General features: G+C 36.5%; 1 protein-coding gene across 1 annotated transcript; it reads left to right on the top strand.

Annotated features, from left to right (window-relative positions):
- The first annotated feature begins 1,938 nt into the window (after window positions 1–1,938).
- On the top strand, window positions 1,939–15,761 carry LOC140949859 (coatomer subunit delta-like). The gene is made up of 12 exons (XM_073399004.1): window positions 1,939–2,061; window positions 2,459–2,498; window positions 4,003–4,226; window positions 5,376–5,555; window positions 6,021–6,226; window positions 6,684–6,772; window positions 7,134–7,206; window positions 7,935–8,100; window positions 8,613–8,760; window positions 9,673–9,781; window positions 12,421–12,625; window positions 13,723–15,761. Exons 1-12 carry the CDS (start codon window positions 2,059–2,061, stop codon window positions 13,810–13,812), a joined length of 1,533 nt encoding a protein of 510 aa, XP_073255105.1. The 5' UTR covers window positions 1,939–2,058; the 3' UTR covers window positions 13,813–15,761.
- The last annotated feature ends 45 nt before the right edge of the window (window positions 15,762–15,806 follow it).

Raw genomic sequence — 15,806 nt, 5'->3', positions numbered from 1 at the left:
CTCGCATCCACGAGTAGTACTATTTGCTTTCAACTCTTCCAATTTGAGGACTGGCCATAACCGGTACAGTAAATAAAAATAGCACAAAATGAGTTTAGAAGAACTACTGTACACAAAGGGTACGTAACTCCTGTTCTGTTAAGTTCTGTTCTGTTTGTAAATAAAGTCTGACGGTCTTTACTTGCGACAACGGGTCTGAAAAAAGTACTGGAGTTAATGAAAATGGACACACATGTGACCCCCTTCTGTAAATATGGTTTAAAATAAAAATTTTCTCGCACCCCGCTATTACGGACTCTCGCTATTACGGACACCAAATCGCGGTCCCGAGGGTGTCCGCTATAACGGGAGTTGACTGTAGTTTGAAGCTTTGGTTGAATTCACTTCCTTAAAACTCTGGTGGCTATAAATTATTGCATCTATTAAACCTGGATTTTTTCCTCCATGTTGAATCAAAGTTAACTTGTGAGCAACAAATTCGCTTACCTTGAATCAGCGATGCCACAGCTAAGATTAGAATTAAGAGGTATTCTCTAGGTCGTTCGCCAAATTTAAGGACGCGCTAAAAGGAAGCGAATATGCAGAAGATAATTAAACACTAAAAACAATATCTAGCGTCAATATCAATGAATTATTTACAGCCTGTTCGGTAGGGAAATAACTAACCAACCAAACAGCAATCAAGACATGAATATCGTGAATAATTTCAAGTTGTTTTTAAAGTGTTTTATCCTGCGGTTTCAAACACACATCTACTGAAACCTGTCTTTCAATAAGTCTAGCGCTTCTGAAACTGCGTGACTTTTAAGAATTTTCAGTCCACGTCGGTTATTTTATTCTATTATTTTTTCATATATGGAATTGTCTGATTCAGAAGACTTTAAAGTAAAAGTAAATTCAACCGCAAATTTAGTCAGTTTCTTGAAGTATCTTATATTCATTAACTGTGAACCACTGACTTACAAACATTGTACACAATGACAAATTGCGCAAACTGGACGCGGTAGATTCGACTGTGGTCAAATGAAATTTTAAAAGCGTTTTTCATTTTATTTAATTTTAATTGGGAAAATGGCAACTATGTATAACATAGTTAGTCAATTTGAGATATCTTGAATTTTTCTCTGAAATTAACGAGTTTCTTTTCGTTTAAAACTCTCCGCACCCAAGCAAAATTATGATAGCAATAAATAGCGCTGTTAATTCTACCATTCCAGTCTTCAAATGCTAAACTTAACGTTCAAAATTCAAGGATACAGCTCAAGCAGTTGAAAATTTTTCCGGAAAAGGTGGAATATGGTTTTGGTACTTAGTCTTTTCTGGTTAATGTTTGGACCGGCGAACCACCAAGATCTTGATTAATTCCAAGAACAAAAACGCATGTAACAAACATTCCAAGTAAGTCTAGCAAGGATTTTTTTTTTTTTTTTAAACTTGGATCCATTTCTGAACAGGGGGGAGCACAGCCTCGTTCCCAGTTTGTCTTCAAATGTGACGGCACCTGCTACTGGCCTGGGGACGAGGCTACACTGACCAATCCAATTTAAGTATTACGGTATCTTATTAGAACATTTCTCATGCAAATTTTGAATAACAAACCAGTCACCAGACAGACTGGAAAACTGTTTTCTTGAACTTTTAATGATGTGCATCGCTTTCTTTTTTGATATCTTGTGCCTGGTATATGCATATGCGTTAACAGACGAAGCGGTCTGTTAACTGGTCTGTAAAAACTCTGTGACGGTTTATGGGCTTCTCAAATGAGAAAAGAAAATAGAATAAAAGCAAAAATCATTTCTAAATGTTATTTCTTTTTCTGTTTTTCGACCGCATGCTCTCGCCGCCAGAGCCACGCGCCTTTTTTAAAAATTTGAACGAAATAGAGACTGGGTACTAAGAAATTTGAAGTACATGCGCAGAATGGCTTTTCCCAGGAATCTTTGCGCCGTTCCTCTACGATTCTTTTGAGGACGTGGCGTGAGAAGAAGACTCGAAAATAGCGATAGTTTTGGCCTCTGAGAGGCCAGATTCTCGGTAAAATTGTAATTGGCAGTCAAAATGGTAAGTTCATTTATCCTTCTCTTTGCCCATGCTTTTTTATTGCTTGAAAAATGGTGCTTTCTTTTGTTTAAGTTCGTCTAAAAAAAATAGGATGTAGTATGAGACCATCTTTCACTGACCACATTTCTCACATGTCAGAAAGATCAGTTCTATTTTGTTGAAAATATATCGTTGTTTTTATATTCCTGAAGCTTTATTATTTATGTTTTAACGCAAAACCTCTATATTGAACATTTCAATTGGTGAGTCAACTCTGAAATGCATGCAGAGATCACCGAGTAGTCAATGACCAAATTAATATTTTACGTTGGAATAAGAAAAATAAGCTTATATAACGTCTGTACCACGGAGAGAAAAGTTCTGATTTTATTTGCACAAAAATTATTCTGATTATCAGGTTCTCCTAGCTGCAGCAATATGCACCAAAACTGGAAAAGGTTTGTTGAATTCTTAGTCTATAAACTATATTGAAAAATTATATAACTTTTCATCGAAAATGTTTTGACTGTTAACCTTGGATGGTTATGTTGGTCTTGTTAGATTATTTTCGAAATAACTGTTTATATTTATGTACTTTATTTGCTCTGATAATTGATAATAATTATTATAATACAGTAGAATCTCAGTGCTGTCAACTCTCCCGGATAATCCAGGAGACCCAAGTTCTTGACTGTATCTCCCGGTCTCCAGGTTAGAGTCCAAAATCTCCCGGGTAATCGCCACAGTTTGCCATTTCTTGTTGACTCGACTTTCCCACCCTAAAATTTTAATTTTTTGCGCGGTTTGAATTAATTTTACTGTTAACATGGGACGTTCCTCATAAACTCTGGTATGCCATTGTAATTTAAGCAATAATGTGGCTTAATATGAACTATTTTATGGGGTATATACATTGTTCAGAGTCAACAAGTATTTTTTGCTCAAATGACGTCATGTGACGTGCGATATAATGTCATTCATCATCCCTTCCCTATCAATTCTCAATATTTGAAGACATGGGGGATTGACAGCCCTGGAACCTCGATAACTTGAACTCGGATAACTCGAATTTCCCGCTAACTCGAACTAACTTTCCTTTCCTTGATCAAAATTTCACTGAATTTACCCTGATAACTTGAATTCTCTGCTAACTCAAACTGTTATTTGTTTCCCTTATTTTCCTGTTATTTGTTTGAGTTACCGGGGTTCTTCTGTAGTAATAATAATAATAATAATAATAGTGATGATGATGATGATTATTATATGGGTAACAAAAGATAGTAACCTAGTTGTAGCACATCATTTCTTTGTCTATCTTTCCTGATTAAATTAAAATATTAAAAATTTTGGTTTTTGTGGAAAGGAAAAACAAGAGTATTATTTTTTTAGCAAAAGCAAAAACAACCAGCAAACTGAACCCACATATAGTGTGTATGTTGTAACTTCCGAATTTAAAGCTCAGCCCACTATGGTAGGAGGCTAAAAAAGCTGCCTGCCAGCTGCCAATGACAGCCCTAAAATTATGCATTCTTGTGTTGAACATTGGTCTTTCAACAAAATTATTACTTAACAGTACCATACATATGACTTATTGATGGACCTAAGCGAAACTGACAATGACAGAATGACTGATACCTGTCAATTTGACTAACATTAAATGACTGTTCAACTGTTACAAAAAGACAGACCGACACACACCCATAACATTTGAGAGTCTTTGTAGCCAAAAACATCACGGTGTGACTGACAGGCGGCTAATAATATTGTGACTTAATTGACCAATTAGGTCAGTGACCAGAGTTTAATACCATCAACTGACGTGATACAACTCACTTTGACTCTGAAGATGACTACCGCAGCAGGTTGTCGAAATGTCAGTCACTGTCAACAACAGTCCTATTCAGGACTATGTTCACACACACAATCATACTCAACCTACTTATTGATCTCTGTGTTCCACAGCCATTGTATCACGTCAGTTTGTAGAAATGACGCGGTCGCGAATAGAGGGTCTTCTAGCTGCATTTCCGAAATTAATGAACACTGGTAAACAGCACACATTTGTGGAGACAGAAAGTGTGCGATATGTTTATCAACCTCTCGAGAAACTTTACATGCTGCTCATCACGACAAAAGCCAGTAATATTTTGGAGGATTTGGAAACACTGAGATTATTTTCCAGAGTGGTAAGAGACAGGTGTTGTTTTATTATTTATTACTTTAAACTACAATGTCATTGTCATATGGATAGAACAGTTGACAAGAATTATTGAGGATTGAAAAGCATCATTTTCTTCCCATGTTGTTGTTCCTATCTTGTTTAATATTTTGAGCTGTTTCTTTTGTTTTTCATTTTTTGGGCTGTCATGTCTACAAGGCTATTTGAAATCCATTAATTGGTGGTAAATGTGATTGTGATTGTTTGTTGTACATGTCCTTAAAAGCTTTATCTTCAAGTTCCATGAAGGTTTTACTATTCTGGAGATAACATTGGTTGTAGTTCAATTTTATTCCTTGTTTTTGTAAATGCTTGTGTACAATAATTAGTTATCACTGTTAGTTTGGTTATTATTTTAGTTGATCAATGGAAAACAGTCAAAAAATGAACTACAACATATCACACATTTCTCTATCAATGTTCTAGTGTATAACTTTATGTATAAGTAGAATTTTCTGTTCTAAAGATGCAGCTCATTGGCCTGTTTTTTGGGGGATACATGTACATATGTTTCCTTGCCCGGCTGAGCTTGCTAAAGAGGCAAGAAATGAAGTTCTCTCACACTGAATGGAACCTGGGCACAAGTTACAATTGGGGGTATCAGTTTTCACGCTAATCATGGGATTCAGTTTTGTTTCTTGCCAAACAGTGCAACAGTGTTTTAACACCCACCCTTTGCCAGTTAAAAAAAAAGTGAGTTAGCTTGAATACAGTGCACTAAGTTCAGGAAGGTTTTTGTATTTTTCCTTGTTTGTTGTAAATATTTTGGTGATGGTTGTGATTAACCCTGTAAGTCCCATTATATCCACATACAAATTCTCCAAACTAATCTTTATATATTTCCTCTAAGAATGAGTTGAGAGAATTTGATAAAAGATCAAAGCAAAGCAGTAGGTGTTCATTTTATATATTCTCATAACCAAATCTCTTGACAATGTATGGATATCGTTAAGAGAAAATTGATCTTGGTCACTATTGGGATTTAAAGGGTTAAAGTGCTGTTGTATTGTTGTGTGGCAGACAAAATGGTATTCAGTGTGTGAGAAGTATAGTTCATTGAATTTTGAAAGAGATGTATCATTACAAATGTACATCTTACTACAATCTCTTTTCACAGATTCCTGAATATTGCAAAGTGATGGAAGAGTCTGAAGTTGTAGAGAATGCCTTTTCTCTAATCTTTGCTTTTGATGAAATTGTTGCCCTGGGATATCGTGAAAATGTCAATCTTGCACAAATCAGAACGTTTACAGAAATGGACAGTCATGAGGAAAAGGTGTTCCGTGCTGTGCGGCAGGCAAGTGTTAACTTTAATGTGATAACAATTAAATTGCAACATAACATAAACAGTGAAATCATCATTATATGCAGTACTTCTCAAGAGGATAGTGACACTCACCGCTTCAAAAAATTGCAAGAAATCAAACGTGCTTTGGTGTGTCAATTGTCAATGACTGATTCTCAATTCATAGTACTCAATTTACACTTGTAGGAATCAAGTATTTAGTTGTATTAAATCAACACTCTTGCAGACTTTGAACTTTATCAGAACTGTACAACCCTTATATATGGTGCACATAATTTTAAGCAAAAGCTGCTGCTCTTGTGAATCTTTGCATCTTTCATGGCTGAGACTGACTTCCTTGGATTCAACATTATTTTTCTATATGTTTCAAAAATGCCCCATTAGTTTATTCATTGTGTCTAGCATTCTTTAATTCTTGCGAGGCATGTGTGACATTATTTTGTACTGTCACCATAGACACAAGAGCGTGAGGCTAAGGAAGAGATGAAAAAGAAAGCAAAGGAGTTGCAAGCAGCAAGAACAGCTGCATCAAAAAAAGGAGGTCGTCCACACATGCCAGGATTTGGAGGGTTTGGTGGTGGAGGACGTGACTCAAGTGTACCAGTGGTTAATGACATTCCTATCATGGATCCCACTCCGCCCAAGCCGACACATCCAACTAGGTAGGTTTCATTACACTCGTGTAGCGAACACTCCCCTCACAGCAGGGCAAGAATGCTCCTTTTGTCCAGGTGTTACTTGGTCACCATATTTCATTGGCCACTTCCAAAACCTTTTCAATACATATAAAAAATGGTTCTACTATTTTTAAGGGTTACCGCAGGTAATGGTAGCTCCTCTCTTGAAAATTCACATTTAGTTTTTTGTGATGATAACAAAGAGATTAAAATGTTTAAGCAGCAGCAATGACAAAGTGTAATTGTATCAAGCAGTAACAAAATTAATGAGGAATATTCTTCCTCAAGTTTTTTTTTTATGATAAAACACCCATCTTTGTGTTGAAAATGGCAGATAGCAAATGCAATAAATAGCATCATACAGGGTCATCATTGTCCCTTGTTGTTTGCCGTGAACTTCACATTATTGGTCTCTATAATGTTGTGTGGTAAAACATTCTAGAACTGCTGGCAGTGGAAAGGCTATGAAACTAGGAAGCAAAGCAAAGGATGTGGACTCTTTCGTCGATAAGCTGAGATCAGAGGGAACAGGTGAGAACAACCGTGCAAAAGCATAACAGTGAAGGATTGCAGTGTTACAATACTAAAAGTACATTAATTTATTAGACAGCTGAAAAGAGCAGCTGCCACATTGTTTTTTCTTCATATTTGCCTCTCTCCTTCCAGGTGTTTAACAACTCAAAACAGTTCTTTTAAGAATCTGTCGAAATACATGTAATATCTTTTTTCTGCAAAATCATAATAAAATAGCCTCATACATTCATATACCAAAGAAGACACAATTAATAGTTTCATTGCATATTAATTGCTCATATTAGCATGATTTTCCACTTTGCAATTACACATAAGTAGTGATAATTACTTAAATGTACTTGATTGGTCTGTTTTTCAGAAGTTGTAAGTTCCAAGACAAAATTAACCTCAGTGGGAAAGACAACAACAGCACCCTCAGTACAAGCTGGAAGGTATGAATGCTTTCATCCATGTCACAGTTTTATACAGTAGTTTAAGCATATTTCGAAAGATGCTCCAGGCCTGAATAAAAAATAGTCAGAGGCTACCAAACATTAGTTGGAGAATTCTAAGTAGTAAACGGAGAGTTCGCCAATCTCCGATGCCTAATGAACACCCTGTCTCTGTGAAGGGTCCCATCACCATCACCCCTCCTGCACCACTTGACCACGCCTCTCTGTTTTATATTAATAGGAGAGACTGGGGTGGGGTCCAAAGGTTAAATGAAGCCCAGTGGACATCATGAAATGTTGTTTCAATAGGGTTCATGCTGAGTCTTGAATTCTTGAAACAGTCGCGAAATTTGCCCAGCAATTTTCAAGACCTCACAAAAAGTCTGGAAAATGGAAATAAAGTCTGGAAAGATGGCAAAAAAGTCTTGAGTTTTTTCGCCAGTACTTTGGCTGCAGTGCAAGAAAAGCTTTGTTCCTGCCTTTATTGATCACCTATTCGATAACTTTGAGTCTGGAAAGAGAAATTATTGTTGTGGAAAAAAGTCTGGAAAAAGTCTTGAATTTTGAATCCAAAAGTCTGTACGAACGCTGTATCAATGCAAACTAGGCTGGCAGGGCCTGCGCCCCACCGCACTGATCACTTAATGTCAACACGAGATGGTTCTCTTTGTTGTAAACTGCATTAAACTTCATCTAACTGCATTTTATTTATTTTTTTGGTATTCCAGTGTTCATGTCAAGGTTGATGAGAAAATAACACTGACAGCAGGAAGGGATGGAGGGCTACAGAACATGGAAGTTCGAGGCCTGGTTCTTCTTAGAATAGCAGATGCACAATTTGGAAAAATACGTCTTAGTGTAGAAAATAATGACGACAGGGGATTTCAAATGCAGGTAAGGAAACTGGAGATTATAAATCCAACTTAATAAATGTCTCTGGTGTTGTTACTATTATATATTGTACTTCTTTTCCTACATTAATGATGGGGTAGACTGATTAATTATTGTTTAGTTAATCTTAATTTAAATTGAATAAATCCAGCAACATTTAGCCAAATAAATGTTGTATATGTTAATATACAACATTTATGTATGTAACGGTAAATTCAGATTGAAATTTTTCAACCTATTGTAGGTTGTTTGTCAATGACTTTTATTTTGGCTCCTGGCCTTAATTATTCAGCAGTGGAGCTACATATAGGAGAAAAGGAAGCTGAGAATCAACCCAAGTTCAAAAAACTGAATTTTATTTTAACCTGTAACATAAACACTCTTTCTCTCTAAGTTAAGATGGAGACCAGTGGTCTATTTAAGGAAAACTAATTTAGTTGAATACCATCAGTATCGTATCAATCGGTCTATGTACTCTACTTTATAACTGGAATTTTTGAATGTTCATTCTTTAGACACACCCAAACATAGACAAGAAGTTGTTCAATCAAGAATCGGTGATAGGACTCAAACAGCCAAATAAACCTTTTCCACTTAATTCTGATATTGGTGTGCTGAAGTGGAGGTTGCAGAGTACAGATGAAGCACTAATGCCTTTATCAAGTGAGTGACTTAAGAAAGACATCTCATTTTTGTCAATTCTTGTGACCTAAGTTGTTGTAAAATACAGTCAAACCTCCACTTACTTCAACCTTTCTACAATGGCCACTTTTTTGGCTGTCAGCCTATACGTTGACTCTTGTTTCAACCTCTCTACAACAGCCATTCTCTTCTGTCCCCAAGGTGGCTGTTTAGAAGGGATTCAACTGTATTTTAATCGCTGTGAGAACCATGAAAATACCTTAGGGGCCCATTTTAGGGAAGTTCTGGTAACTTAACCCGTTAAACCCTAAGATCAAAATTTGAATTCTCATTTGTTGCCCCTATTCATTTCCTACGGAAGAAGTGGGGAGAAGTTGATAAAATATCAAGAAAATTCATCTTGTGTGATCACGTCTGTAATTCTCATGACCACTCTGTTTTACAAGGCATTGATATTACAAGGAGAAATTTAATGCTGATCACTCTTAGGGCCTGAAGGGTTAATAGGCCAAATCACATTTCTAAATCAAAATAGGAACGATTTAGGTTTCTGGGAAACTGCCCACCTACCCTTCCCTAAACCAACATTTTGCCTTAAGTGAGAAGTAAGTGTTACTGTTAGCTTAGGGGAGGGGTAGGTGGGTAGTTTCTCAGAAACCTAATTGATCCTCAAAATGTAAAGAGAAAAGAGCGGATCTTACATGTAGCTAACAAACCAGTCCATTTTGTTTTTTAGCCTCCTCGCAGACGTCCACTGGTGTTCATTCGTCACGCATTCAAACCTCGAAGGACGTCTGCGGGGAGGCTATTTTGTTTTGTTATCTGATAGATTTACTGTGTCATATTTTCATTATTATAGTGAAATTCCAGGATTGGCTTTTCTTTATAATTATAGAGCATTTTTATTCAGGGTTTTCATTTATTTTCTTCTAGTTAACTGCTGGCCTTCAGAAAATGATGGACAGTGTGATGTAAACATAGAATATGAACTTCTTCAAGAAAATCTGCAGCTCAATGATGTTGTCATTTCAATTCCTGTCCCGTGAGTAGCACTCATTAATGCATCTACAAATCTCTCTCTGCATGAGAGGCACCATTATGACAAGAAATTACTGTCTTGAGCAGGTGCCCAACCATCATGATAGTTCATTGTATGTGATGACAGTTAAAACGTTTATCTACTACCACTGAATTTACTATCATTTAATGAATGATGATCATTATAGAGCTTGATAGTTAATGCTCTAGTCCCCAAGCTCCAGGCATGTGAAGTAATATATCAAACATGAGATGCATTGTTTCATCACCAGATGAAACACCGAGAAGAGAGTTGAAAATACGACGCGCAGCAGAGTATTTTTGACGAACTGCGAAAACACTGTGTCGAATGTTTGATATTTCTTCTCAAACAAAATCATTTTTGAAGGAGAAATTAAGGATGCAAAAATGAGCAGTTTTTCATCTGATATCCAAACACTCATTAAACATTAATTTCCTTTGAATTTTCTTTATGAATTATTAATGAGTTTGAGAAATACCAATCAAATGATGGTTGTAATACTATGGAGGGTTGTATTAGAGGCCTAAACTCTGCTTGATCATGGCTCTTTCCCAAAAACCACATGGTTGTTGTTAGTTGATTTACTGCATAACAAGAAACATACTCAGTAGAGGGGACAGACAAGGACGTTACTGATACCTTTTTAACATTTTGCATGCGAAAGTCCATGCAAAATGCTGAGCCCATTAACGATAACAAAGTCAGACAAGAAACCACTGACTGAAAAGCTATCATCAAGCATCTCAAGGATACCAAAGGAAAAAGCTACATGTATTATAGAAACGTGTGATAGTTGGAATGATAGTTGAAACTTTCATCGACTATTATGAACTATTACAGCCTGTTTGGCCCAGGCTCCAGAGAGCTGTATGACTTACAAGTGAACCAATGAAAACTGACTGAATCTAGGTGTCTGTTTTAGGAAGGTGTCCCCTCAGTGTCCTTGTCAATTTTATTGTTAACTTAATGTTGGGCAACCATTCTGGAAGAGACTGTGTTTAAGAAAGAGGAGGGACTATTACAAAGAGGGAGACATCTGCTGTGACAAATTAATGGTTTTGCAGTGGAAGTTATTTACCCATGCCCTCAGTAATAAGGCAAATCAGTATTTTAATTGCTTGATTTGTAAAAGTATGAGGAAGAGTAATGGAGTTCAGCTAACCCGGGTCATTATTTAAACCATGAGTGATCTTCTTACGTGTATGTTTGAACTCATATGTAGTGGTAAACATTGACACACCAATAATGTAAACACAAGAACAAAAATTTAATTTTCTCTTTCTCTTGTTGTACTTCGGTGTTATCCCTAGAAGAATTCACCTCCAGGAAAATATGCATTTGATTTATCAAGCAAGTTGCAATAATCTTGATGAAATTTTGAATCATAAAGAATTAAATTTGTAAAGTTATGGGATTTTTCAGGGTACTTTGAAAGAACAACACCCAAAAGTCCTACTTACCAAAAATTAGCATTCCAAGGCAAATTGTGTTTGAGATATTAGCCCAGTTATGCTCTGATGACTCCATACAAATCCTTCTAAATTTGAAATAACTTTAGGTACTGAGTCAGAGGATTAGTATGGAGTCATCAGAGCAAAGTGGGACAAGTATCTTGGAGACAATTTGCCCCACAATGCTACAATCAGGGACAAAAGTAGTTGACACACTTGTTTGAAATGGGTGCTTTTATCAAACATTTAATTCATTTATTATTTCCTTCCTTTTAAATGCCATAATTCCCTCACCCCCCGTCCCCCCCCCCCCCTAAATCAATGTTGTTTTAAGTAAAAGAAAGACTTGAGGGTCCAAAATACAACATCAATTTTGGGGGAATGGGGTTGGGGTAGACAGGGGAAGGGGATAGGTATGTCCACTATGCAAAAAGGGGCCATTTTACGGAAGTGTCTCAACACTTTTGTCCCTCATTATAGCTTTTGGCAAGTAGGCCTTTCAGTTGTTATTTAGTTTTATGATGTCATCACTTTAGAAGTCTATTGCCAAAGTTATTGATAAGGCTCCCTGTTACTGTCAAAGAAAAATTCTTTGTATTGGAGTATCATGACAAACATTTGTAGTTTCTTGGTGTTGTGGATGTGTGCAGTCACCAAAGGACATACATACAGGGTGTTCATTTGGCATTGGTGATACAAGAATTCTCCATTTTCTAGGCAGAATTCTCAGGCTAACGTGCAGTAGCCTATGACTGTTTTCTATTCAGACACAGAGCCTCTTTCAAAATATTCTCCCGTAAAGTTTCACCTTTCTCCTTCTACTAGAATTGCTCGTGAAAACCCTCACTCGTTGAAAAGACATACCAACACTATAAAGCAATAGCTAACCTAACCTAACCTAGTCTCTGAAACAACCAAAAAAAATTAACATTTGTTTCGCAAGTCAGGTTAGTATTAAGCAGATTTAACAAAAACCATGGTGATGACAGTGACAATGGCATGCACAGATCTAAAGACCTTATTAACGAATGGCAGAGTGTCAAATTGAGCACCAGAAAGTTGTCTTCACTCACTGAAAAATTGGTTGTCTTTGCTCAATCTGCCTAATATTATTCACGGCGGCATTGTATAGTGATTTAGTTGTAACTACTATTTATTGTCCAATGGTAGGCATGGTGTTGGTGGACCAGTTGTGGGAGAAGTGGATGGTGAATACCACTACGATCATAAGCATTCTATTCTTGAGTGGCAGCTGCCTGTCATTGATTCATCCAATAAAAGTGGAAGCATGGAGTTCAGCATCTCAGGACATCCAGGAGACTTCTTCCCAGTCTCAGTGTCCTTCGCATCAACAAAATCATACTGCGACCTCAAGGTGTGTTATCTTATGGTTTTCTTCTTTCACTTTCAAGTTTCTGCATTTATGGAGACTGGAAAAGTAGTTCTAATTTTTTAATTCTGTGGATGAAATCATAAGCAACACTTTCCTGTAGTGAGGCCTTCATGGGGGGAGGGCACATATATCCCTAGTCTGTATTTCAAAAACAGTTGTTTTGCATTTTGAGGAGTAGGCCACGTCAATGTTGGTATTTAACCCATCTTCAGTGTTTCAATAAAAATTGAAGTAGCCAGCAGGTTTGAATCGAGTAACCAACTGTATCAACAAGGGGCTGTTAGTCCCCTTTTTCTAGAGGGGGGAGGAGGTCTGGGCACGTTCTTCCCCGGAAAATTTTGAAATTTCAAATCCCTAAAATGCGATTTTCAGGGTTCTGGGGACTTGAGGCCAAAAGAATGTGCTTTTCATTCAAGAAAATGCAGCTTTCAATTGATCTATCACAGTCAATTCCTACAAGCAATGAACAGATGATGAAAACTAAATTACATACTTCTGTCCGTAAACAACTTCTGCATAAAGAAACGTTTAAAAAACAACTGAAATATAGCGTTCATATGACTAAAGCATTACGGAAAACCAGTGGGCCTTTATGAAAACACATCGTGATTCCTTTTTCATTCAGATCTTATGATACATTTTTTTTATTCAAACTAGTTGCTTCTTCTTGGTAGAAAAAAGAAGCTGATGCATTTCATTGGCCATCGGTGCTTATTGAAGCCCCTGCATCTTTATGTCATTTCTCGCCATTTCGTCTTGTCTTTGTAGCTGTTTTAAGGCCATTTCGCTTGTTAGATTTTTAACCCTAATAATATGGACTCAGTGGTAGTATAAATTATGGTTTTAACTTTCGAGTCAGGAGCTGAAATCCTAAAGTGTGATCATTTAGGTGAAAGCTACTGAGCAATACTTTACTGTGCTACTGTTTGAAATGGTATTCAGTGCAACTCTAATTTTTATTTTTGAGTCTGTACAAAAACATTTCAAAAGTGTTCCTGGTACATTCACAGACTTTTTTTAGTTTTGCACTAAAAGTTATAATGAATACCTGATTTAATAACACCTTCCTCTATTTGCAGATTGCAGAAATCACTTCAGTAGATGAAGAAAAGCCAGTTAGATTCACACAAGAAGTTGGTTTCTCAGTAGAAAAATATGAAATTGTGTAAAACTTATGTTACTCTTCCTAAATAGCCTTAACTTATGCTTTATGACTGATCATTCACAATCATGGAGAAGAACTATCAGCAGATAACAAGTTTGAATTTTAGTGAATGTGAAGAGGGAATTGGCTTTGGTTACCATGGAAACAAATGCATGGATAACCTTACGGGGGAGGGCAAGGTAAAGCCAAGGGCAGAGAATATTTCTCTCTTGAGAAGTCAAATGCAATCTGTGAATAAAATGTTTAAACCGTAAATCCTTATCAAGGAGCAAACTGCAAATAGTTAACAAGAGCTATTGATTTGGTTACCCTCAATAAAGTAAGAATTTCTCCTTGTTGCTTGTGCAAGAAACTCATGGGAGGAAAGTGAAACTTGCTTTTTGATCTTGAGGGTACATTCTTAAAGTTTTGGTTCCGTTCATATCTTTTGTGTGGAAAATTAAGCGGTGTTATAGTTCTTGAACCAATCTCACAATGAGTCACCTGGCCCAATAGATTCCACTCATTCATTTGTAAAAGAACTAGATGCGTAAAAAGAAAGCTTAACCTCATTGTCATGACTACAGAGACATCAAAACAAAGTGTGTATAGTTTCATACTGAAGTTTACCAATGTATGGTTGGAGATTTTTTGCTATAGAATGATTAACTATTGACTTTCTCATGTAGCTTAGCAAGCAACTTATCTACCTCTTGGTTGCCTACTACTGTAATAAGGGTTGCATGGAAAAATGTCAGAAGTGACTTTTGATTAACGGCTAGATTCTATGTACTGTTTAAAAACCAAGCAGGAGTGTTTTATCAGGTTTAAAAACTCAAGGCAAAGTTTGCCTCAAGTTTTTTAACCTGATAATACACAACTGCGAGGTTTTTGAATGGCTTCAAAATGTCTGATACAGATCAACTCATTCTTGCACTAATAGTTAATTTTGGGGGTTATTTTGGTCTAGAAAATAAGCAGAAAGTTGAAGCTGTGTCTTTATCAGATATAGACACTCATTAAACATTAATTCCTTTTGTTTCTTCTTAATGTATTATTAATGAGTTTTTTAATTACACATGACCCTTTTTTCTGAAATGAAAAGGAATGGAACAGTGGATCAAGAGCCACTTGCGGCATTACTCCATGTATCCCTTTATTATTACATTATGACAGTAACCTCTGTCTTGACACCTTTGAGACAAACACTCCTGTAAAATAACCCCTTGTCTTTCTTCAAGTAGTCACCCTCTTTGACTCCCTTTCAGCTGGATTCCTCTTTAAAAAGGACACTTGGGTTGCGTTACTCTGGGGTGATCTGGATCAAGATCACTGGGATCATATACCTCAGGGTGAATTCATTGGTAATTTTAATGTACTATGATTTGAGTGGTCTCGTCCCAATAGTGTCCATCTAGCAGAGAGATGACATTAATGGTATCAAACATTCTGCTAGGAGAGATTACATGTTCTCTAAAAAGAGGCCAAAGTCAAAACCTGACAAAATTTCAAAGTGTTATTTTGTCAAATACTGAAAAAACCTAATAGTAGCATGAGACGTGCTGCTGAAGAAGTTTACATTGAATGGTCACACCTTCAGATTTTGTGCACAGGCTGCAAACTAAGGACCACCTTACGAGGCTCCATCATTCGCTGGGAGTGAATAGGGTTTAATGTCCCTTCCAATGTTTCAAGTATTGTGGTGGGTATTTGTTTGTTGTATTTTTAATGTGCCAGAGAGGAAACTAGGCATACTCTCTCGAATATACTTGAACTATAGCTACTGCTGTGTAAGTCATCTCTGCGCTCACTTCAACTTCCCACAATCACCAAAAAAAATAAAATACACACTGACATTTTTTTTCTTGATTAATGATAATTCATGTAGTTAGTTTATCTTAGTGGTCATCCATGTAATATTTTTAGTGAGGAGAGAGAAATTTAAAAGTCAATTAAAATAATATTAACACTGTATTTGCTTTTAGTGTCTTACAATTCTAGTTGTCAAGTAGGGTTTTA

The sequence above is a fragment of the Porites lutea genome, chromosome 10 (genome assembly GCF_958299795.1).
Source record: "Porites lutea chromosome 10, jaPorLute2.1, whole genome shotgun sequence".
Classification (NCBI taxonomy): Eukaryota; Metazoa; Cnidaria; class Anthozoa; order Scleractinia; family Poritidae; genus Porites; species Porites lutea.
This window is presented reverse-complemented; position numbering and strand designations above follow the sequence as displayed.

Excerpts from the sequence above, each read along its gene's own strand:
- LOC140949859 (XM_073399004.1), top strand. Across the intron at positions 6,773-7,133 it reads GCTGAGATCAGAGGGAACAG|AAGTTGTAAGTTCCAAGACA; the intron begins GTGAGAACAACC and ends TCTGTTTTTCAG. Across the intron at positions 12,626-13,722 it reads AATCATACTGCGACCTCAAG|ATTGCAGAAATCACTTCAGT; the intron begins GTGTGTTATCTT and ends CTCTATTTGCAG.